Source organism: Amaranthus tricolor, chromosome 5 (assembly GCF_026212465.1).
Source record: "Amaranthus tricolor cultivar Red isolate AtriRed21 chromosome 5, ASM2621246v1, whole genome shotgun sequence".
NCBI lineage: Eukaryota > Viridiplantae > Streptophyta > Magnoliopsida > Caryophyllales > Amaranthaceae > Amaranthus > Amaranthus tricolor.
This window is the reverse complement of record NC_080051.1, coordinates 15,734,189-15,758,918: the sequence shown is the minus strand read 5'-3', so window position 1 is coordinate 15,758,918 and position 24,730 is coordinate 15,734,189. Positions and strand designations below refer to the sequence as shown.

Below are 24,730 nucleotides of genomic sequence, written 5' to 3'. Positions count from 1 at the left end.
CATAACTGGCAATCTCCACTGTAAAGAGTTGGGGTTCTTTGAATTTGCACTTATGATTCTTATCAAAATTTTCATCACAGTTATAGCATAAGCCCTTAGCAATCTTTTGTGCCCTAATATCAGCTGGAATATGGGGTAAGGGTTTCTGTGGGTATCTTGAAGAAAAGTTTGATTGTGGATTAGGCAACAGGGGGGGGGTTTTGTGAGTTGACATGGTAATTATTGTGTGAAGGTTTAGGGTAGGCTAAATTTTGATTAGGTTTTTGGGTAGGTTGTTGTGCACAAGCTTTCAGTTGAGATTCTTGAAGTCTTGCATATCTAATAGCTTCAGTCATGTTCTGAGGTTTAAAGGCTCTGACAAAGGGCTTCACATTTTCTTTCAAACCAGCCAAAAAATTCTCAAGAACATATGGGTTTGAAAGCACATGTTGGTTCTGCAGTAATACTGATCTTGCATTCTCAAATTGATCAATATAATTCTCTAAAGAATCAGTTTGAACCAGTTTATGGAAGTGTTCAACAACCTATTCACCTTCATCATCTTTGAACCTTGCAACAACATCTAAAATGAAATCATCCCACTCAACAATCATTTCTTTCTTTACTGCTAAGTAACTAGTGACCCATTTCTCAGCATTATTAGTCATGTATAATGAAGCTAACTCCACTTTTGATTCATCAGCTATATTGCACAAGTTAAATTATCTACTGCACTTCTTGATCCACATCCTAGGATTACTCCCATCAAAAGAAGGAGATTGCAACTTGGGAATCATACTTTGCGGTTTGATGGAATTGACCATGTTGTTACTAGGGATGACAATTCAGTCCGAATCCGCCTATAATCCGACTCGATCCGAGGATTTTAATCAAATTCGACTCCGAGGTGGAAAATATCCGACTCCGAATCCGATTATATAATCCGAGTCCGATTTAGAGTTGGACCGGAGCCGGACCTCATAAAAAATCCGATAATCCGACCGACTCCGACTTGACCCGATTCGACCCGACATCCGACTCAACTTTTAATTTAAGACATTTTTATATTTTGAAAAATTTGAACTTTATAAGAAAATAATTTTATTCTAACAAAAATTGCAAACTTGACATCTGACTATCTGATTGACTAATTACATTGTAAGTGAGATTAAATATTATAAGTTTAATCAAGTTGAGTGAATGAAACTTATCAAAACAATCGATTAGATTATTATAGACTTATAGTCGTACATAGTTTTGAAGTTTTTTTTAAGTATAATGAAACCTAAAACTAACTAAAATAAACTATTCGAAATATTAGTCTATATATTAATTAATATTAATCAATTAGATACTTAATCGATCGTTTAATAAAGATTTAATTGGAACTTGTCTAATATGGACTTGAAGCTACGTCGTTAAATTGTAAGTGAGATTGAATATTGTAAGTTTGATCAAGTTGAATGAACAAAACTAATCAAAACAATCTATTAGACTATCATAGACTTATAGTCTTACATAGATACTTCATCGATAGTATATTAAAGATTTAATTGTAACTTGTAAGTTGTCAATTTATTATGAATTAAACGAAAATTAACCACTTATAACGAATTCAAATTTTATTTAATTATGTTTATATATAAGTTATTTAATAACCTCATAATTCTAAATAATTCTTATTCAATTTTATTGCTAATTAGCTTTTTTAAGAAAATATTCATTTAAATAGTATTTACCATCAATTAAATTTAAGTCACTGATGATGTGTAATGTGGATGAATGAATGGTTTTGATAATGTCCACCTTATCAATCCTTAAAAACTTTCAATAATTAATTGCATACAACTATGAATGCCACATGAATTTTGGATTTTAACCATTGATTTCAAAATGATTTCAATCTTAGCCCTTCATTCACGTTGACATAAGAGTAAAAAAAAATTGATAATAGTAATAACAAGGATAAGGACCAAGGAGTAGTATGAATGAAACCCTTATTTCTTGGCTCTTGCTTGTAGCCGTCAGCCCGTCACTCCCTCACTGCCTCACTGCTTTTCCTTCCCTCTCCTCTTCTCTTCCCTCACCTCTGTGAGCCGCCACAGCCACCAAGGAGCAGCCGGCAGCCCGCACAACCACCAATCAGCAGCAGCCGCAGCCTCCATGCACGCACCAAGCCCGTCAGAAGCAGCCTAGTAGAAGCAGCCCCGCTACACCCGCCTACAAAACAGCAGCACCTGCTGCATTTTCGTGCACCACCACCAGCAGTGACGGCTGTCTGCACTACCACCAAGGCCCACCGCGGTGTCTTGACCCTCCTGTGCACCACCACTACATCAAACACTTATCACCTCATCCCTCTTTTCTTATTACCCCATTGTAAGCCTCTTAAGTTTACTTTAAGTAATCTTCCTAGTATCTAATTAAATTTTACTAAGTTTATGAGTTTGGTGTTAATTTTGTATGATTGTCATTGAATCTTGTTATGGGTAAGAATTTGATTGATGATTTAAATGATATTAGTAAGGCTATATATATAGAATACTTTTGTTCATAGCTTTGAAAGTTTTGTCCTTCTTAGCTTTAGTTTTTTAATATTTAGCTTTGAAAGTTTGTCTATATATAGAATACATTCAAGATTGAAGTTCAGCATTTCCATGTTCTTTGATCACATCTAAAAAGGTTCCATTAACTATTGCTTTAGCCATGGACTCAATTACTCCAATAATTGTTTTTTGAATTAGTATATAATTATTTTTTATTTAAATAGGGATGGAATTTGAGAATGAAATACCTAGTCCGAAAACTCCTATTACTCCAATAATTAATTTCGAAAATAATGAAGATGTTGAATGTGGAGAGGGTTGTATTATTGGTGCTAATGGTAGGAAACTTACTTCTGCTGTATGGAAACATTTTACTCAGGTACAAGTTTGTAAAGAAATAAAAGCAAAATGTAGTGATTGTAAGAAGTTGTTTATTGGTGGTGGTAAAAATGAAACCACACATCTAAAGGATCATTTGAAAAGATGTTTGAAAGTGAAAAACTATGTAGATGTGAAACAACAACTTTTGAAACCAACTATGAAGAATTCTCCAAATACATTAGGAATTGGTAGCAAATACAAGTTTAATCAACAATATTCTAGAAATGCATTAGTCAGCATGATTGTGAATCATGAGTATCCTCTTACTATGGTTGATCATATTGGATTTAAGAGATACTCTAATAGTTTGAATCTTGATTTTAAAGTGATCTCAAGAAACACAGTGAAAGCCGATATATTTAGGGAATACAATGAAGAAAGGTGTCGATTAGAAAAAGTTTTAGCGAGGAACAAATCTAGGATTGCTTTCACAAGTGATATGTGGACTTGCACTAATCAAGGAAAAGGGTACATGGCTGTGATAGCACACTATATTGACGATAATTGGATTTTACAAAATCAACTTATCAGGTATCTTTCCTTTACTTTAATCAAATAATATGTTATATTATTAGGTCTGCAAACTTATTTGATTTTATATGATGTTATTTAGGTTTCTTTATTTACCATGCCCACACAACAAGTACACAATAAGCAAGACCTTGGTTGAATGCTTGAAAAGTTTTAATTTGGATGAAAAGTTTTAATAATAAAATATGGCTAATTTTTAGGTATAAAATAATTAAATCAAAGTTATAAGGTTAAAATAATAAATACTAAAGTTAGTTTAAGGAAATGAAATTAAAACGAACTTTTTAACACAATTGTAAATATGATAATACAATTTTACTTTTCATAATATAAAATAATAATTTAATATTTTAGGGCTTATAAAAGAATTTTTAAAGAAAAAAATATTTTAAAGTTTAATTTTTGACAAAAAAATTACAAAATTGGAAAAAAATCTTAGGAATTAAAGAATGTTTGAAAGGATAACCAACAGATTATGAATTTGAATTGAAAATTCGAATTAATTTATCAAAAGATTAAGATTAAGAATTTTAAATTTGTTACATATGTGGCTATATTAATTTGTTTTTTTTATATGTCGGGTAATTTTGAGTCAGGTTGAGTTATACACAATTTTAATTAATTGGGTTAAGTATAGACATCTCAATTCCTCTGTCTCAATTTTGGACCATAAATTCAATTTTAAAGACTATTTACATTTTATTTCTAATTTATCTTAATTTTATAAGTTAAATGTATTGTTTGACAAAAATGTTCATGATTACAAATAACTACGTAACTCTTTTATCTTTTGTGGACTTCTAATAGAGAAAAAACTGTTAAATTAAGAGTGAAAATTAAGATTAAGCAATAAAAGAGTGAGGAAAATGTTCATTAACCGCTAAAATTTTTCTCTTTAAAACAATTGCCATGTAAAGCAATGATTTATTGAATAATATTTCTGTCCAAAACAAAGTGTTCACTAAGCACTCTAATTTTTCTCTTAAGAACAATTGCCATACACAAACACCGTCTCTTTGTGAGACCATCTTTATTGAACCAGTCGATTATATATTTTTTAAAATATTGTAAGTTGACATTAAGAATGATTTAAGTAGACAATTAAGATATCAAAGTAGACATTAAGAATATGATAAGTAAACATTAAAAATAATGTAAATAGACATTAAAAATATAATAAGTGAATATTAATCTTTAATGGGCTAAATTTAAAATACGTCTCTGACACTAGCTGATTGCCATATACAGCAATCAGAAAATATTTCTCTTCAAAACAAACCATAGTCAAACACTCCGACTTTGTCCATAACAGGAAGTAGTTACGGAATATATTGGTAAATATTGTGAAGTCAAATTTAAGGCCATGAAACGTCTCCTAGCTCAGTTGGGTAGAGCAAGCGGGAGATCTTGAGTTTGACTCTCAACGAGAGCTTTTTATTTTTTATACCCCATTAAATCAACATTATTCGTATTGTAAATGTATAAAAAATGTGTTTTTTGTCAAATAAAAGAGATATTTATTTTGCAGTTTGCTAAGTTTTTTATTTTTACACCTTAAAAGATACAAAGATTATGTTTTTTACAGTGTTGAGTAATGCAATACCAGTCCACATGATATACTCCCAGCCACAATTTCTTTCTCTAAGACACCATAGTTATAGTAGACATGATACATCGCATGTATAGTGCGAGTGTGTAACCAATCAATGTTACATGATTTACTATTCAATTCACTTTTTTTAAATTTATGTTTACCTCAATTGGACTAAGAATAGTCAAACAAAATAGACCAAAACACACCTTTTCCTATGCCAAACCAATGTTACTCACATTGTAAAAGTCTAAAACAAAATCCTTTTTTTGGACGGTTAAAGGTATATCATGTGGTTTTGTCCGGTGTTTTACAATATGAAGGGTGTCTAAATATAACTTGTTCAACTTAAATAGAGAATGAGTAGATCTAAATCCTAAAACTAAAGACACTACTTTAAATCATTGTGTAAATAACACCAAGCTTCCCACACCTAAAATATGACATTCTGAAATTTTGAAAAAAAATTATTAATGTTATTCATTAGAGTTAAAAGAGAATAATAATGAAGTTGAGTGATATTTTTTTAGTAGTATTTCTTTTTATCATAGAAAAATTTAACGTAATTAGATGGTATAAATACTCCAAGGCTTTTCCAAACAACCGTTTTCTTATTTCTATAACTACGTCAAATTGCATACTATTTGAGCCACACTACATACCGCATACTCTTTTCCTGATTTTTTTTATAAGTTCATCCCTGAAACCTATTTTTTTCCCCCCTCAAATATGGCCCTAATTCTATAATTTTGTACACCAAATTTTTTATTAAGATGGTCTCATCGTGAGACAATTTAATATAGGTTGATCCAAATTTTAATTTTTAAAATTTAATAAAAAACTGTTTTTATTTAGTTAACTGCTATGTAAGTTTAACTTTGAGTTGCTTGTATGGGCCCATGTCATGGTGAGATGGTCTCATACAAGCAATCCAAAATTAAACTTATATAGGAGTTAAGTAGATAAAAATATTTTTTTTATTAAATTTTAAGAAATTTAAAATTGGGCATGTCTATATTAAGCCTTCTCACGGTGAGACAGTCTTAATAAAGAATTTGTATAACTGAAAAAGGATAAACATAATATTAATATGATTATGAAATTTAAGATTATAATAATAGTTTCAGAAATTGTTAGTTTATTATTAATTCGATTGCAAGGGGAGATGCAATAGGATAAATTTTAGTAGAGTCAGAGTTTCGTATGACACAATGTATATCGACTCAGTTACCGTTAGTAACTGAAATTATTATTATCTGGTCTAAGTGACGATTTCATAGAACCCTTTTGTTAATCTTAGTAGCTGTTGGTGACCGACGCCCAACAGCGAAGCTACGACCTACATGTGAGTGAATAGCCGCCTCTCTTTTAGAAAGAGACTCGCCAGTCTAATTTTCTATTATGTGCTCTATTGTTAGTACTTGAATTTTTGACATGAAAATTATATACTTGACATTGTTGATTTGTTATGTGGAGTGATACTTTGTTGATTTGTTATGTGGAGTGATACTTAAAAAATCTGGGTCTATCCTCCTTGATTATCTTGTGAGCAGGAGGCAATTGGGTCTCTACTATATTTTGAAGTGAGTTGTCATTGAGGTATTGACTAGCTTCACCTGAGAGGGATATAGCTCTAGAGCTATGGAGCATCCTCTCAACTAGGTACTTCATACGCACGAGGTCTAGGATTTTGTTTTTAATATTATGTGTTATTCTTTTTTCTCTGTTTGTGAAATCATGTTTTAATGAAAAATTGAAAAATATTTTACATGAGTAGATCTGTTCAAAACAAATCCGACCCGGAATCGAAAATTATCCGACCCGAAAAAATGTAAGTTTTTTAGGTTTACCGAACCGCAATTACCCGAACCGAAACTTCACTCGAACCGTTTGATAACCGAAAAGGGCAAAATCGAACTCGAACTGCAACCGAATTTTATAACCGACATATAAACCTTAACCGATGTTACCCGAACTGAACAGTGATCGACCCGAGTCAAATCCGACCCGAATTATGCACGTAACCGAATGCAACCTGACTAAAACCGATTAAGATCGAACTGTTTTTAACCCGAACTGATGCAAACCCGAATCGATTATTAATCGAACTGTTTTTAACCCGAACTGATATCAACCCGAACCGATTGTTAATCGAACTGTTACAAATCCGAATCAATTTTTCACCTAATTTTAGGAAATTAGGTCCAATTTCAGTTTTCTAATTATGATTTTTTGAATATTTGAAACTAATTTCTAATATTGAAAGATTGTAAACAAGATTATATATAAATATTTTAGCAAATCAATTATAAACCAATAAGATTCCACCAATTCTTCAAGCTTTAAGCCCCAAAAATTTACATTCATCACTTATACATCCACCAAATATAAATATACAAATATTAAGTTTTTAACCCCAAAAATTTACATCCATCACTTATACATCCACCAAATTAACATATACAAATATCAAGTTTTTTACCCCAAAAATTTACATCCATCACTTATAAATTAACATAACTGGTGAGGTACGCTTTCCAAGTCCTTCAATATCCTCCTGAAACTCAGTTCTAGTTCGCCTTCGACCTCCAGCTAAAGAAATTCCACCTCTTCCTCTACTAGTTTTTGCACGCTTTGGTGGACGAATAGGACGTTGGACAACTTGTCTAGGGTTCGGGTTCACATTCCTTGGAGTGGATACACTAGTTTGTAATTCTTCAAACGCTGTTAATTTCAACAAAAATAATACACATGCTAGTAATTTATCTCAATATTGAACACAATGCAAAAGAATGATAAAGTACACAACATATAAGGTACTTGAACCATCAGATTAACAAATTACCCGTGTTCGAAATATTGTCAAATTGAAAACCATTAGCTTCATTTGCCTCATTAAAATTCATCTTCCTACAATTAAGAATTAGAGATTGAACAAATTTAATCCCATCTTCTAATTTCAAAAGAAGTATTGAACATTGTTTGAACAAAATTATACATTAATATATATTCAAGATTACTAATACAATTACAAACTATCTTATACTTCTCCGAATAATAAGCTATTAAAAATGAGTGACAAAGAAAAACTGCTTGGAGGACTTATAGCGGGTATTCTGAGACTACTTCAACTCAGACTACACCAACTAAGAGTGCAAGTAAGCCTCTGAATCCTGGGTATGGTCCGATGAGTTTACGCGTAGTTCCCATAGTGGAATGACACCAACAATATTTGAATATTTTTTCAGTACAATGAGCAGATCACAGCTCTCCTTGATCCATCATCAACAAATTTGTTTCTTCGTGATACTGTGAAAATTGTGTCCGATAGAAGCAAAAACATTTACGTTAGAATATTCAGATCCAATATATGATTGTGAATTTTGAAGCAAAAACCATAGTGGTATGACCAATAACAAAGAAAATGATGCCAATTTTGGTCCATTTGATAAAGCTAACTAAAAACACCAAAACAAGGGTTCAACAGATGAACAACTTACAAAAACTTGACAGTTGCAACCATTTCAACATAGGAACAACATATGAACAACATATGAACAACTTACAATTTCAACCCAAACAAGAAAACAGATGCAAAAGTCACTATCATTTGGAGATTTACAGTTGAATTACAAGTCACTATCAGAATATCAATTGCAAGTATTTCACAACGGATAAAATATAATGGGACGATAAAGGGAGTGGAATTGCAGATTTTCCGCAGCACAGCAGTTACCCCAGAAAGGTAGCATGCAGAGTCCAAATTCAGCATTTGCAGAGTCCAACTTACAATAGCTAGCTCAAAACGTGGAAACCTAGATACTTACTTTGTTTGCCTTCTCTCTCAATGAAGACTGTGGACTGTGGAAACTCGGAACATTTGATCACTAGATCTATGCGATCAACCAAGTATGAAGCCATACTGGAAAAATGATCATCATCTTTTTTTCTCAAGATTGCTTCAAGGACACAAATTGCTTTAACTCGAACCTGGAAAAAATAGTCACAAATTGAAGAATAAGGTCTACAAAAAAGACAGCCAAAAGTATTTCGCTCAAAGAACAATTACAACTTATTAGCATACTCAAGCAGTCCTTTATCAAGTAGAGAAGAAACTGACCATTGGAAGAACTAAACAAGAGCATAAATAAGGCTATATACTGTATACATTAATATCCCAACTCTCTACCTCCCTCCACGTTTTAGAATTCAAACGCAAATCAAAGTCAGATCAAAAGGAAGAAGGAGTTTTACAGTAAAACTTGGTGCCTAATTCCAATTACCAGCTCATTTTGAAAGATAAAGAATGCCAAATTGCTACTAATAGATACAATTGCTACGGTACAGAGAAAAAGAAAAAAAACAAGAACTTCATACCTACGTTACTAACAGATACAATTGCTACGTTACCAAAGTCTTTTTTTATCAAATGACGGTGACGTGGCAAGTTGTTGACCGCTGATCTGATATTAGCATTATAATCCAACGGCTAAAACACCTTATCCGTGTGCTATCCAAACAACCAATAACATTTTGTGCAAGTAATGTATCAATTGAGTAATATATATATATTCATCAAATTGGACAATTAGTTATCTAAAATAATTTATTTGAGTAATATAAATATTTTATATCAAATATTTAATATTTTTATTATTGAATTTGGTAAAATTGCATAATTTAGGCTATTTAATTCAAAGTAACAAAAAAGGTGGAGTACTAGTTTCGAATTATGATAACACTTATCATTGATAAGTGAATTACGATCGATTATTAATAGCCTATAAATTACTTTAGAGTATTCAATATCAGTATATTCAGTAATAGCTAATAAGTAATAGCATTGAGTTAACTGTCAATGATAATATGTAACTGTAACTATAACTCTATAAGATAGTTCATTAGTTTGTATTAGTTTCATTCACTCCATTAGGTCTAGTTCCGAACATTATTAAGTTTTAAATTAAATACGATCAATTATTAGTGTAATAGATTTATTATTTTAAAGTATTCAAGGTCACTAATAAGTATAAATACATAATATCACATAAAATGGTTATGATTACTTGATTAATCTAATTCGCTTTATTATATATAATAAGTTTCAATTATCAAACTTAGAAATACAATCGATTATTAGTGTAATAGAGTAATGTATATTCTAATAGCCTATGAGATAGTTTAGATTATTCTTATTCATTCAAACAAATCAAGTTTTAATATTTGATCAATTATCAAAAGTAGCAACATGATGCATTATTAAATAATAGTCTCATATATATATATATATATATATATATATATATATATATATATATATATATATATATATATATATATATATATATATATATATATATATATATATATATATATATATATATATATATATATATATATATATATATATATATATATATATATAAACTAATTGAAATAAATTGATCTGCCATAAAATGAGCATACATCAATTAAAAACCCGACTATTAACTTATTTCGATATTGACCCGATCGATAGTTGTCCGTAACCGATAACTACTCGAAAAATAAAGCTCGAACCCGATTTGTGCCCGAAAAAACCGAACTAATGTAAGACCGATGACAACCCGAGCTCGATTGACACTCGACTCGAATTTCAACCGATAACAAACCGGTTTGAATCCGATAATGCGAACAACCGTTGTTAAACCGACCCGTAACTAACCGATCTGACCCGAGTATGACCCGTTGTTGTATACAACCGAAAATTTACCGATTCGAAAACCAACCGAGCCGAATTACAACCGTCCGAAACCGACCCGATGACCCGAATGAACACCTCTATACATGAGGTATGTTTACTCACTCAACCTTTCACGGTTGACATTTTTTTTGTTTTGGTTTTAGATTGCAGGTAAACTGTGGGAACAGTCGTAACACCCTGTTATTTTATTACGTCATTATTTATTTGAAATGATGATTTTTAGAGATTTTTTTATTTTAATAATTATTTTGTATTAGTTTATATCGATTATTTATATATATGTATATTTATAATTACTCAAATAAAGATGTTCAAATTAAATTTATACTCGTAATTCAAAATTTTTTTAGAATATTGAAAGTTATTTTAATTTAGGTTTGTAAATAAATATATGATTATATAGATGAGCTAGGATGTGAAGTTAAGAAAAAGAGAAAGAAAAATAATAATAATAATAATAATAATAATAATAATAATAATAAGAGAAAATTACTTAAAACTACCTTTTCTATACACTACTTTGCAAAAAACTACCTTTTATAAATTTTTTTGCAAAAAACTACCTTTTATAATACCTATTTTTGCGAAAGACTACCACTTAACGTTTTTTAAGGCTTTGACCGTTTATTGAAACGGTTGACCATCACGTGACTTGCACGTGATGTTCTAAGCTTGTTTGCTGCCATTTCATTCCAAAACACAAAGAACAGTGCGAATTTCACCTTCTCTGCTCTTCAATTCTTCTATCTAAGTTCTTCTATTCCCTTCTCATTTCCTTGCTCCATTTTCCTCTTGAAGATTTCATCATTTAAAGGTATGTCTTCTTCATTAATGGTTATATATTTCAGTTTTTTTTTTCGATAAAAAACAAATTCGTCTTCAAATTTGCGTTTTGGTCACTGCGTTTTTTAATGTTGAATTTCGTGTAAATTATTGTTTAATTTGTAAATTGATTGTTGTTGTCTATGAATAATTGATTAGGGTTCTTTAAATTAGATAAATTCATAACATGAAGAAATTGAAAATCTGGAAAAAACCAACTACTTCGAATTCTGGAAAAATCTGGAAAAATCTGAAAAATCTGGAAAAATCTGGAAAAATCTGGAAGAAATTGCAAAGGGAACTCCACAACGACAATTCTCAGATCTCGAATTTTCGCTACAAGAAGAAGAAGACATTCCAAATTAATTCCAAAAAAAAATTGGCTTGCTTCACTGAATTAATTATTCCAATTGCTGATACAAGAAAGAAGGGAGAAACGAAGATGAAGAAGAAGGAGTTTGGGTTTTCGAAGACTTAGGGTTTGAAGAAATCAGTGAAGAAGAAGGGTTATAAGCCTCAAAATATCACGTGCAAGTCACGTGATGGTCAACCGTTTAAATAAACGGTCAATCCCTTAAAAAACGTTAAGTGGTAGTCTTTCGCAAAAAAAACTATTATAAAAGGTAGTTTTTTGCAAAAAAAATTATAAAAGGTAGTTTTTTGCAAAGTAGTGTATAGAAAAGGTAGTTTTAAGTAATTTTCTCTAATAATAACCCATAAACCCTTACTCCTTATTTCCCATCTCTTTCTTTCTTTCTTCTTCACCTTCCCTTCCTCAACACCATTAATCATCCACCATCAGCTACCAGCAGCCATCGCCACTAGCTTCCACCACTGGTGGTCCCCTTCTTAAGTTGGTTGAAGTTCTTTGCCTTTTCCATCATCCTCTCAACTCTTTGTGAGCATATTCTAACCCAATTTGATTTTGTATGTTCTTGATAATTAACTTCTTGTTATTTAAAGTTTATACTTGTTAAATTCAAGTATGATATCTTAAATTTTTGTTATGGGTTTGAGTGATTATGGTGATTTGAAAATAGAGAAGTTAGGGTTTATATTAGTATGAAAATAAAAGTAGTATGTACTACTGTTTTTTTGGTTTTGATGGTGATTTATTAATTTAACAACCTCGTATAAGCTTTGTGTAGGTGCCAGATGAATGGTGGTAGTATTAGTTATTTAGTAATGGTTAGAATTCTTTTATTTTTTGGAGAAATAAAAAAGCTTTCGTTCATCCACAAAACAATACAAACAATCTAAGGAACCCAAGTACCTACACATGCATCAGTATGAAAATAAGGCTCACCTTTGAGGATGGGTATCCTCACCTCACTCTTCCTATGCAACGGAACAAGGGCCCCCAGAAACAGACCAAAGGTCAAAAACAGATTAGACTACAGAAGAAGCAGAAAGTCTGTTACTCCTAAGACTAACATCCTGACAAACTTTAGCCCCAACTCTATCAACTGAAGATACAGACTTAAGCCAAATGGCTTCATTACGGACTTTCCAAATCACGTAAGCAAGGTATGCATTGTCGAAAAAGTCAGCTGCTTCTTCTATTTGGAAATCTTCCGCTTCCGGTGGTTCATGGATTTTAAGGATCTAATTTGGATGCGGATTTCCAACCAAGAACAGATCCTTTAAATACAGCTCCTGCTAAAATGGCAATGGAAGAAAAGATGATTTGTAATTTCCGGTGCCAAGCCACAGATAGGACATAAATCCTCAGAGATAACACCAAGTGCACATAATCGAGTCTTGGTTTTCAATTTATCAAGCATAGCCAACTGTAAGATGAAATGAGATTTAGGAATTGAAGTACGATTCCAGACTAGCTTATCCCAACGCACTAAGGGAGACTGCTCAATACAGTGGGAATACACACTACTAATAGAGTATGTGTCCTGAAACACCCATTCCCTAAGTTGATCACGCATCTGACATATCTTCCTGAGCGTCCAGCTCGCAGTAGGAGGAGGATTAAAGATCCTCCGTATACCTCCTTTGGTATAAACGCCATGTATCCATTTGACCCAATGCGATTCATGCATAACGCCAATATGCCACACCAGTCCACCAAACTTTTTTGGTTTGCAAATCCTAGACCATGCAATATTCCCAGGTCTATCACTCTCATTGTTACCAAACCAAAGAAATGATCTACAAATTGAATTAATTTGATTAATAACCCTTCGTGGGAGGATAAAGATCTAGCACCAATAAGAGGAAATACTAATAAGAACAGAGTTGACAAGTTGGAGGCGAGCAGAATACGACAAATGTTTAGCCTGCCAAGAATGGATTCTACTTGTCATTCTGTCCACGAGTTGATCACAATCATGCCCTGACAAGCGTTTAGAGGAAAGGGGAACACCAAGATACTTGAAGGGAAGAGAACCAATGGGGAAATCAGTACTCTTGGCTAACTCCTGCTTCAATAAAGGATTAACCCTAGCCAAATACATAGCAGATTTGGAAGAATTAATAACAAATCCAGAAGCACCAGCAAAAATATCCAAGCAACGAGACATAGCCATGATTGATGTTCTGTCCGCCCTACAGAAAAGCACTAGATCATCCGTAAAACACAAATGACTAAGCTTAGTAAGTTTGCATAGAGGATGAAGAGTAAAGGACTTAGCCTTGCTTGCAAATATCAAAATCCTGGACAGATATTCCTTACCAATAACAAAAAGGAGTTACATAGGGTCACCTTGACGAAGCCCCCTTTTAGCTTGAATAGCTAGTATGGGAAATACAAGCCATTATGATCTTAACAAGATGAGATGGGAACTGCAATGCCACTAACATATCCCTAATGAAGTACCAGTCCATTGTGTCATAGGCCTTACGAAGATCTATCTTGAGGAGATAACTAGGGAGACATTGTTTCTTGGTGTAGTGTTTCGCAATATCCTGACAGAGAAGGACATTAGGTAAAATGCTTCTATTAGACACGAACGCCCCCTGAGCTTGATTAATAATATCCCCTAGAACTAATCTGATTCTGGAGTAGATTAATTTGGAGATACACTTATAAAGCACATGACACCATGAAATAGGACGGAAATCACCAGGATGAGACGGGCAAGCAACCTTAGGTATCAAGGTAACAGCAGCAACATTCCAGGCCTTCAACAATTTACCAGTAAGGAAGAACTCTTGAATAGCCTTAACGACGTCAGCACCAACAATATGCCAAGTAGCTTTAAAAAAGCCACTATTATAACCATCTAAACCAGAAGCTTTATTGTCAGGTATGCTCTAAACTGCAGCTCTGATTTCCTCAGGAGAAAACTGAAGAGTAAGTTTATCTCTCATAGCATGATCAAGGACTGGCCCTTCAATAATAACCTGCATCAAGATATTCTTCCTTTCTTCCAGTTTAGAGCAAAATAGATTTAACTAGTAATCATAAAAAGCATCTTTAATAAGAACAGGATCAGAAACAAGAGTATCATTACAAACCAAAAAATTAATGATATTCTGCACTTGTCGTTGGCTAATGCTACGATGGAAGATAGTTGTATTATCATCACCATATGTCAAACATTTCAGTTTAGCTCTCTGACTAAGAAGAGTAGCATAATCCTTCTTAACTTTACTGAGCTTCAAAGCCAAACCACATTCAATAGTCGCATACTCAGGATCGTTCGGATGCAAATGAAGATTATCCTGGGCAGTCTGATACTCAGATTGAATTTCTTGAAGACTAACAAGTTAAGGTTCCTTGTGGAATGCAGCTTTGAGAAGCTGCTTGAGTTTGTGTAACTTCTGGGAAATCTGAAAATTAGTGTAACCAGATATCTGTTTGTGCCAACACTCTTGAACATTAGCAAGAAACCCTTCCTGTGTAGCCCAACGATTGCAAAATCGAAAGGGTCTTTTACCGAGGGTACTATGAAAAAATTTAACAAGAGAAGGGGAGTAGTCAAATTGCCCTTCAAGCAGGAAAAAAACCTCAGCATTAGGAAAAACATCAGTCTAGAGGGCATTGCCCAACACCCTATCAATCTTGCTAAGCACACGATTAACACCCTCCTATTTATTGGTCCAAGTATAGAATCTGCCATTAAACTTAATATCTTGTACATCACAAGACATCATACAATTACGAAGAACCTGAACTTCACTAAGTCTCACCCTAGCCCCAATTCTTTCATTAAGATGAGCAGTACAGTTAAAATCCCCTAGAATAAGCCAAGGACGAGTCACACCCATCACCATGACACCAAGAGATCGAAACAAATCAGCCTTATCTTTTTTAGTACTAGCTGCATAAACAAAGGTACATAAAAAAGAAAATCCCACCAAAGGTTGAACCTCAATAAGAAGAAACTGACTAGAACAAGATAGAATATTCACAGAGATTGGTTCACCACGCCAACCTATGATAATTCTACCATTAGACATATTATGAGAAAAGCACTAAGATGGAAAAAGAGTTTGGTAAAGTGTTCCAAGACTAAAACCCTTCACCTTAGTTTCTAGAAGACCAAACAAAGAAATATTATTAGAAGCAATAAAGTTAGCTACCTCCATTTGTTTCTTGCGTCTATTTATTCCTCTAACATTCCAGCTGAGGATGTTATTCATCATCCAAGATGGGGTCAGCCCCCAGCGCTTGCACAATTGGCTCATCATCATCATTCTCATTGTCATCCTCATGAATACCTTCCAAAACATCAAATCCATTACGTGTAGGAAGTAAATCTACCAGACCAACAGGGGTAGTAAAAGGCTGAGTATGAGAGTACATAGGAACTGGAGTAGCATCGCCAGTAGGCCGTGCCCTTGACTTCACCCTCTAAAACCCCTCATTATCCTCTGCTGTCTTATGCTGCACGTGTAACACCCATGAATTTTCGACCCCTTGTACGAAACCGAAACCGTAAAGGACGAGAGAAAATTCAGGTGTTACATAAAAGAAAAGGAAAAGAATTTAGATAAATGTTAAATATTAACTTTAAAAAGGTTAGTGGAAATTTCAGCAGCATCTCTTCTAAAAATCGAACATGTGGTAAAGCAATTAGCACAATAAAAACATTAAACTAATCTTTGTTGATCATCACTGTTATTATTACCCTATTAGTACCATTAGTACTGTCGTTATATATGTACATGATGCATTACTTTAGTCATACATAAGTTCATGATCTTCATTGATATAAATTCTATACTTTCAACATATCTAATCGTATGGTAAGTGAATAGCTGAAAAATGTTGGTAACCTTTTACATTGCCCTCCATGATTCTAAATCATCCTCATATTGTCATAATTAGAATTTGATATTATAATGGATAAAGGATGTTATTATTGAACAATTACGATATGTGTATTAGTATCATGGCTGTGAACGTATAATTATTAACTACAGTAACTTGCTAAAATGTGGTATATATAATTGGATTATATACTTGAAACATGTATTATGTTATGAGTTATTAATTTGAGTTGTTAATCTACTAATCGAGTCATGATGTATGATTTAATATGTTATAAAATGATTTGATCATATATGATTAATGAAAAGAGCATTTCATGTTAAGTAAAAGGTTAGGATTATGTTATGATAAGTAAAGCCAGCGGTGAATCGATTTGAGAGTTGATAACCAACCAGTTTTGTAAGATTCATGTATCCTTAGGTCTAGGGTGTCTAATTGTAATACGAGTTAAGTGTTGAGCAACTTCGTGAACTTTACTTTTAGGACCTTGTTGTTTTGATATTTTACCCCCATTTATGGTTTAAATTATAATAGTTAAACCTTTCATACATTACAAAATCATCACAAAGTACGACCTTAGGTGATTTTGTAGAAGTGGAAAAGTTGTTTGAAGAATTATATTAGATAACCGGACATTTCGTGTTGTTACGAGCCCAAGTGATACACTTTTTATAAGCCACATGTGCTAGATCCTTTACTTTTGCAAACATTGAAGAGAGTTGTATTACTAAGAGAACATATTGAGACCTAGATACTAAGTTGTGTAGTACTGAGATCATAGATATTAAATAATTAGAGTTCATGGTCTAACTACTCTATCCTTGCCTATGTTTCAAGGTTAGTGAGTTACGGGGTCATAACTAAGTTTTAAGGGGGATAGAATGTGATAGAATTTCGCGCGTTTACACGCATTTTCTCCTGCGTTTTCACGCATTTTCGCCTCTATGATAACAACCTATTACAAACTTACATGCTTTTGATTGACTGTTTGAACCTATCTGTGTGATATCTACATGCTTTTGATTGATTGTTTGAATCAATTAGTGTGATATTTACATGCTTTTGATTAGTTGTTTGAGCCAATTTAGGTGATTATGAATACTCGAAATGAGATATGCTTGAATATTCTGATACATTGAGTATCTTTTTGTTAATAGTGTCAATAAAGTCACGATCTTTGAGTTAATTCCTTAGGCTTAAAATCGTTAAGGCACCTTCTTGAGTTATTAGATATATAAATTTTCATGATTAGTACCTTGGTTACTCTAGTTTCGGGGACAAAACTTCTTTTAAGGGGGTAGTCTACAACACTCCGAGATTTTAATGACGTAATTATTTAATATTTTAATAACTTTTGGGAATTTTATAATTATGTTAAATTAATTTAGAAGTAGTTTTAATAAATTCCTTTCATATACGAATTTAAATATTAACTTATATTTATATTAAAAATATAGTTACGACTTCTAAAATGAAGAGGTTTGAATCAAAATTATTATTTTATTAAAATGTGTGAGCATACGAAGGTGAGTTCTTAGTTGGGCCTCACAAGAAGATGAATCTAGGGAAATAAATAAATAAATAAATAAGTAAATAAATAAAATATATAGGATGGGTTAGGGTTTAAGTGAGTATTACTCCTTGTTCCATTCAAAAAAACGTCACGCCTCTTCCACCTCCTCTCTTCTCTCTTCTCTCCCCTTTCCCTCACTGCCGAGCCACGAAACCACCTACCAGCAGCCCAGCTGCGGCGGCAACCGGTCTCCCACAACACCACCGGTCTTCCCTCTCTCCTCCCTGTGACGCAACTGCTTTTTCCCCTTTAAACAGCCACGGCAGCAGCAGCCTAAGGTGCTGCATTTGCTGCGCGTGCCGCTAGCCACGGTGGCCAGTTTGGGGTCCTCTCTCCAACCGGTTCGGTCCCGTGCCACCACTACCACAACCTTAACTTACCTCTTTCCCCTTTTTGCTAGTTTTAACTTTGTAAGCCATCTCCTCTTCTTTTATTTGATTCTTGTTGTTTTCAATTAAAAGTTTTATAAGTGTGATGTTGATTTTTGTGTTATTTTCGTTGAATTCTTTTGTGGGTAAGAGTTTGATTGATGAATTGAACATATTCATAATTTAAGGTTTGAAGTGTGATTAGAAATTATGGGATGTGTGTTGATTGTGTATTAGTTTGGTTTAATCTTATCATAGGTAATAGAAATAGTGTTATCTTTGAACATGAAATAATTAGAGTTTGATTTAGAAATGAGATTACTAGTAGTGTGTGTGTTGTATGCTACTTTGGTGGTGTGGTGATTAATTGAATAACCTTATAAGCTGTTTTAAGACTTGGTTGATTATGGTTGTGATAATTAGTAATGTTTTTGATTGTAGTTGACTATAGTTATGGTTTAGGTTGTTAATTAGGAGTGATAGTTGCTAATTATTGTGACTTGATTGTAGTGAATTGCAAGTACTCTTAGTAGGTCATCATTGAAGTTATACATACATAATTTTAGTAAAGCCAAGAGTATAATGTCAACTTATCATCGAGGATTACCAAAGTTACTCGTCATGTTGTTTTGATTATAGTTCTCTCTAGCTTGGAGAATGTAACAACTGATATCGCGATTCGATAACTCTAAGATTTGCCTTATCGTTGTATAAGTGTTATATTAAAATTCTAAGCCTTAGTTGTAATTAGTTATTTTTGGGTAACGCGAACCGATATACTCAAAATTAGTTGATGAAAAGGAACGATTCACATAAGCTTTTACTTTTAAATTGATGAAAATACTTATGTTGTGTTGAGTTGATGATTTTGACTTGTTTGGAATGAGTTGTGTACGTGCTAGAGTAATCGGAAAACTCATGTTGAATAGGTGATAGTGGTTACTTGGTATTTAGTTGGTATGACAAAGTAGTTAAGGGGATTTATTAGTTTTATTCCTAATTTATATAGGTTTTCAGTTCATAAGAGGAAAGTAGAACCTTACTTGGGTGAATTTTGTAACTTTTGGTCGTGCAGTGACGCTTACAGGTACGTACACGTAGTAACTAACCCTTATATGCAATTTTCTTTAAGACATTATTGTTTATTGTGATAATATGCATTGTATCGAAACTATGAAGTACTAGTGAGTACACTTTATATAAAGAACTATCGATTATGAAATCCTTGAGCTTAAAACAATTTAGAGAATAAGAGTGTTAGTAGAAAGCGGGGACCACCCCCTTATTTATTTAAGAGTTGGATTATGCCTTACTTGGAGTTAGAATGACTCCTTTATAGGTGAATTTCATATTTTGTTTGAGTTGCTCAGTGGGTTTCGGCGTTCTGCTATCCCAGGGCACTCATTAATAGTCGAAGGTGGGAGTTACTCCATTTGATAAAGTATTGGATTATGACTAGCTGGCATGACTCAACTGGATTATGTCCGGTTGATTTAATAGTCCCCTAGATAAGATCCGACGGGATCACCGTAAGGGGGGTATGAGCATGCTTTTGTCACTGGGCGCCGGATGGCCGATACCGCCCCTTGACCGAGGTGTTACCATGCGGGCCTTGCAAACCCCAATATGGTGGCCTCTTCACTGGTTTAGTACCTCAGTGTGTTAGTTTTTCCCGAAGTTTGGACTCGAGAGGGTCAGCTGGAGGGGGCATGAGCTCATACTTTGCCATGGGCGCCGGATGACTGATAACGCCCTTGGCCGTGTCACTATGCCAGGAAGTAAGAGAAAAGATCCACTAATAGAAAGTTATTCAATGATAGAAAGTTTATTCATTGATCGAGAGTTATTTAATGATAGAAGGTTCAATCTTTGATAGAAAGCTTACACATTGATAGAACGTTTACTCATTGATAGAAAATTTACTCATTGGTAGGATAGTTTAAGCTAGTGAGAAGTGTGCCTAAGTTAAGTGACCTCAAGGGTATTACACACTATGATCACACTTACCTTAAGATAGACCTTAAGATAGACAAGCTCTATAAGGTCATGTGTTAGGTATTCTGTTAATGCCTTGATTGAGTTGATACTACGCGTGTTTTGCAAGAGTTTATGTTTTGAGAAGAGGAGTCTGAAGACCTGCATTCTACCCCAAGAACACATGGTTCGGGTTGGAAAGAACGTAATGAGATTAAGAAGTATAAGTGGCTGATAAACGGTTACTATCTATGCTTGTGTCTTATGAAATCATCTTATGTTGTATAATATAATGTTATCTAGTAGTTGGCCTTATTATATTTGGTGCTAGTTACTAACGTGTACGTGTTTGTGTTTATGTTTAATTGTTTGATGACTTTCTATGATTGTCCTGCTAGGACACATTGGTCTTTGATGCCTTAGATTAGTTTAATGTTTTTATTGTGCTAATTGCTTTACCACATGTTTGATTTTCAGAAGAGGTGTTGCCGAAATTTTCACTCACCATTTTAAAGTTAATATTTAACATTTATCTAAATTCTTTTCCTTTTTTTTTATGTAACACCCGAAATTCAGGGGTGTTACAGCACGTGTTCTGCTGCAGCCCCCACTCTACACATACTGTCAAGATGACCAAATTGAGCACACTTATTGCATCTCAATGGCTTCCAAGCATAATCAACCTTCTGGGATATCAATTCACCATGTTCATTTTCAAAACAGAGCTCATCATGAAGTCCCTGTGAGACATTAACATCAACCAAAACTCGAGCGTACATCATCCGATCCTTTAGCTCCATCAACTCGCAAGACAGGGCCAAGCATACTAGCTATTTTAGTAAGACTCTTCTCCCCCCAATATCTATCATCAAATCCAGGAAATTTGACCCAAATTGGTAGTGAAGATAAATTGTACTTAGAATAAGACATGGAAGGAGTCCAAGGTTTTACAATAAATGGCTTTTTATCAAAAAGAATTCCATTCATCTCACACGCACTAATGCGGTCCTGTTGTGAATGAAATCGAATCAAGAACACACCCTTCTCAACCATACCTATTTTATCTATAGCTAGGTCTTTCCGAATCCTACGAGCATAGCCATCAATTATATGTAAAGGAGGATTAGCTTCAATGACAAAACAAACCACGGCAGATTCCCAAAAGTGAATCTCATCAATGATGTCCTCCATATCAATCTTAATAGGTTTAGGTGGAGGAGGATTACCTGCTGATATTTGGAGCGCCGCCATCAATGGAACAGTAACTGGCTCCATAGTAACCTCCTGCTCTCGCCTACTCCTGAGGACAGAGACCCAGCTAGAACCAGGTACAGAGGAAGAACACACCATACCTCGCTGATTATCTTGAGACTCACCCCCTACCGCCGCCGGCACCACTGATTGAACCGCAGACGCCATTGGAGTAACCGAACCTGAGCTTGTAACTGTCGAGGGGCTTGCTTCCTCGGTCGTTCTCTACCCCTTCCCCTACCCATGGGTGAGGAGATTTTCAAAATCGCCTTTGGAGGAGGGTTTTAAGAGCGAGAAACTAGAGAGAGGACAGTTCCGAGACTTGATCATTATTATTTTTGTTAGGATTCTTGGTCACAAAAAAAAAATAATAAAATAGAAGTGATTGTTAATTGTCATTATTATTTTTGTTGATGCCGGTTTATATTCTTAATACCATTAAGAGGTGTTAGTAATATTGATTGTTAATTAATTTTATTTGATTACTAATCATTGATAATGGGCTTTAGTGGTTCTTGTTATGAGTCAACATTATTTTCATTGCACTTTAGAATTAAATTAATTGTCATTATTACTTAAACTAATCGTTGTTGTAAGTTGTATAGTCTTGGTACAAAAAAATAAGGGATTCTCGATGTTGTGAGCGATATAAGTAATTTCTTGTAGTCTCTATGAACCTTGAATAATGTGGTGAAATTGATTCCATGTCATTACTAGCTTACTATCTTGGGTATTGTCTCTATTGGATGTAATACATTATTTTATTCAATCATATATCTACTAATTCATAGTAATATGACTATGCAATATATATAGTTAAGTTTTGTTCCTTAGAACATACTTTGTTGTAAATAGTGTGAAAAGTGTATGTTGTAATTAGATCAGAATTATTGGTATAGTAGTAAGCAAACCTAGAATTGAAACTATTGCATTTGGCTAATTTGCTTGATAGCATGAACTAGAACTCGCTTTAATGGTAGTAGAGTACTTTATTTTAGAGTAAGTGACTCTTATATGAGGTTAAGTAGACTTATTAATCATACTTTAAACATGCATAAGTGCCCAATTCATAAGAGAAGCTTGAGAATCCCATATTTGAGGATTGTGGTAACTTTTTGTCTTGCAGTTACAATTGCAGGTATGCACACGCGGTAACAAACTCTTATATGCTTATGTTTCAAAGAATTAGCAATATTTGCGACTTTATGCATTGTATTATAAATATGAATTACTAAAGTAATCCTTATACATGAATAGCTATTGATTGCGTATCTCTCGAACTTAGAATGGTATAGACGCAGAGAACTAAGGTATTATTAGATGTTAAGCACAATTTCCTTATTGATAGAATTTCATTATGTTTACTTGGAGTCGGAAGGATTCTTTATATATGAGTTTGAGTTTATGTTTGAGTTACTGGTGGGTCTTGCAAACCCCATGGTTCTCATTAAAAGCAAAAGTATGCTTGAGTTACCGGTGGGTCTTGCAAACCCCATGGTTCTTATTGAAAGAAAAAATATGTTTGAGTTACCGGTGGGTCTTGCAAACCCCATGGTTCTCATTGAAAGCAAAAGTATGTTTGAGTTACCGGTGGGTCTTGCAAACCCCATGGTTCTCATTGATAGCAAGAGTATATTTGAGTTACCGCTGGGTCTTAGAAACCCTAAGGATCTCATTGATAGAAAATTTATTCGTTGATAGAAGTTTATAATTGAGATAGTCGTGGGTCTTGCAAAGCCCAAGGTCTTTATTGATAAAACAGTATGCTAGTGAGAAGTGCCCCGTGAGTCTTGCGAATCCCAAGGGTTTTCCTTCAAAGAAAGATTAAGTCTAAGTTGAGTTACCTCATGGGAGTTAAGAATCCCAAAGATATACTATGTTCACACTTACTTTTAAGTAGACAAGCGCCGCAAGGCAATGCTTTATCATTAGGCGTCAGGTAGTCTGTTAACGCCCTTAGTTAATTTGATATCATACGTGTCTTATAGAGATGTTAGGATTTTTAGAAGAGGAGTGTTAAGATATACATTCTACCCATGAACACTTGGTTCGGGTTGGAAAAGAAGAATTGGGCTTAAGAAATATAGATGGATGATAAATAGTTACTAATCATGCTTTGTAATCATCTTTATATAGTTGTATAACATAATGTTAGCTCAATCGACCTTATTATATTTGGTGTTAGTTACTGACATGTATCTCTTTGTGTTTATGTTTGATTTATTATCACTTTCTATGATGTTTCTGCTATGATACATTTGGCTTATGGTCTGATGTTGAGCAGTAGGATCATCCTAGATAGGAGTAACAGGTATTGGAGCTTCTTCTGCATTGCATTGGGGGAATGTGATGAGTGCGAAACATAACACGTGTTATGCATTGGTCTTTTGACTTCGTAGCTCTTTTATGTCTTTTGTAAACTTTAGGTTGTATACATTTTTGGTATGAGGCATTGTGTCCTCCGTTGTATTTTCATAATTCCGCTGCGTAGTTATGGTCTTGTATGTTTTTGAAGTGTTTTATTCTTTTTAAAACCTCAAGCGTGACACTGGAACCACGATCCATACTTTTCATGATGATTTGGGGAGCCGACGATGAATCATTCCGTCGTGATATGAGATTTTAAAGGCGATGATACCTTGGATGAGTTTAGTTATTTTATTGTGCTTTATATATATTCCGTCACACCCTCGATTTTTAGTAGAAATGCTGTCGAAATTTCTACTCACATTTTTAAAGTT

At 33.6% G+C, this 24,730-nt stretch overlaps 1 protein-coding gene across 1 annotated transcript; it reads left to right on the top strand.

Annotated features, from left to right (window-relative positions):
- The first annotated feature begins 645 nt into the window (after window positions 1-645).
- LOC130813475 (uncharacterized) lies at window positions 646-24,379 on the top strand. The gene is made up of 5 exons (XM_057679310.1): window positions 646-886; window positions 1,410-1,423; window positions 2,001-2,358; window positions 3,233-3,437; window positions 24,274-24,379. The coding sequence occupies exons 1-5, from the start codon at window positions 646-648 to the stop codon at window positions 24,353-24,355; spliced, it is 900 nt and encodes a 299-aa protein (XP_057535293.1). The 3' UTR covers window positions 24,356-24,379.
- Window positions 24,380-24,730: the final 351 nt, after the last annotated feature.

What these genes read in the sequence shown, in the direction of transcription:
- LOC130813475 (XM_057679310.1), top strand. Translation starts at nt 646, where the DNA reads ATGTATAATGAAGCTAACTCCACTTTTGATTCATCAGCTATATTGCAC. An exon ending in TCTTTTCTTATTACCCCATT is followed by an intron (nt 2,359 to 3,232) that starts GTAAGCCTCTTA and finishes TTGATTTTAAAG; the next exon opens with TGATCTCAAGAAACACAGTG. An exon ending in TTACAAAATCAACTTATCAG is followed by an intron (nt 3,438 to 24,273) that starts GTATCTTTCCTT and finishes GATGTTGAGCAG; the next exon opens with TAGGATCATCCTAGATAGGA.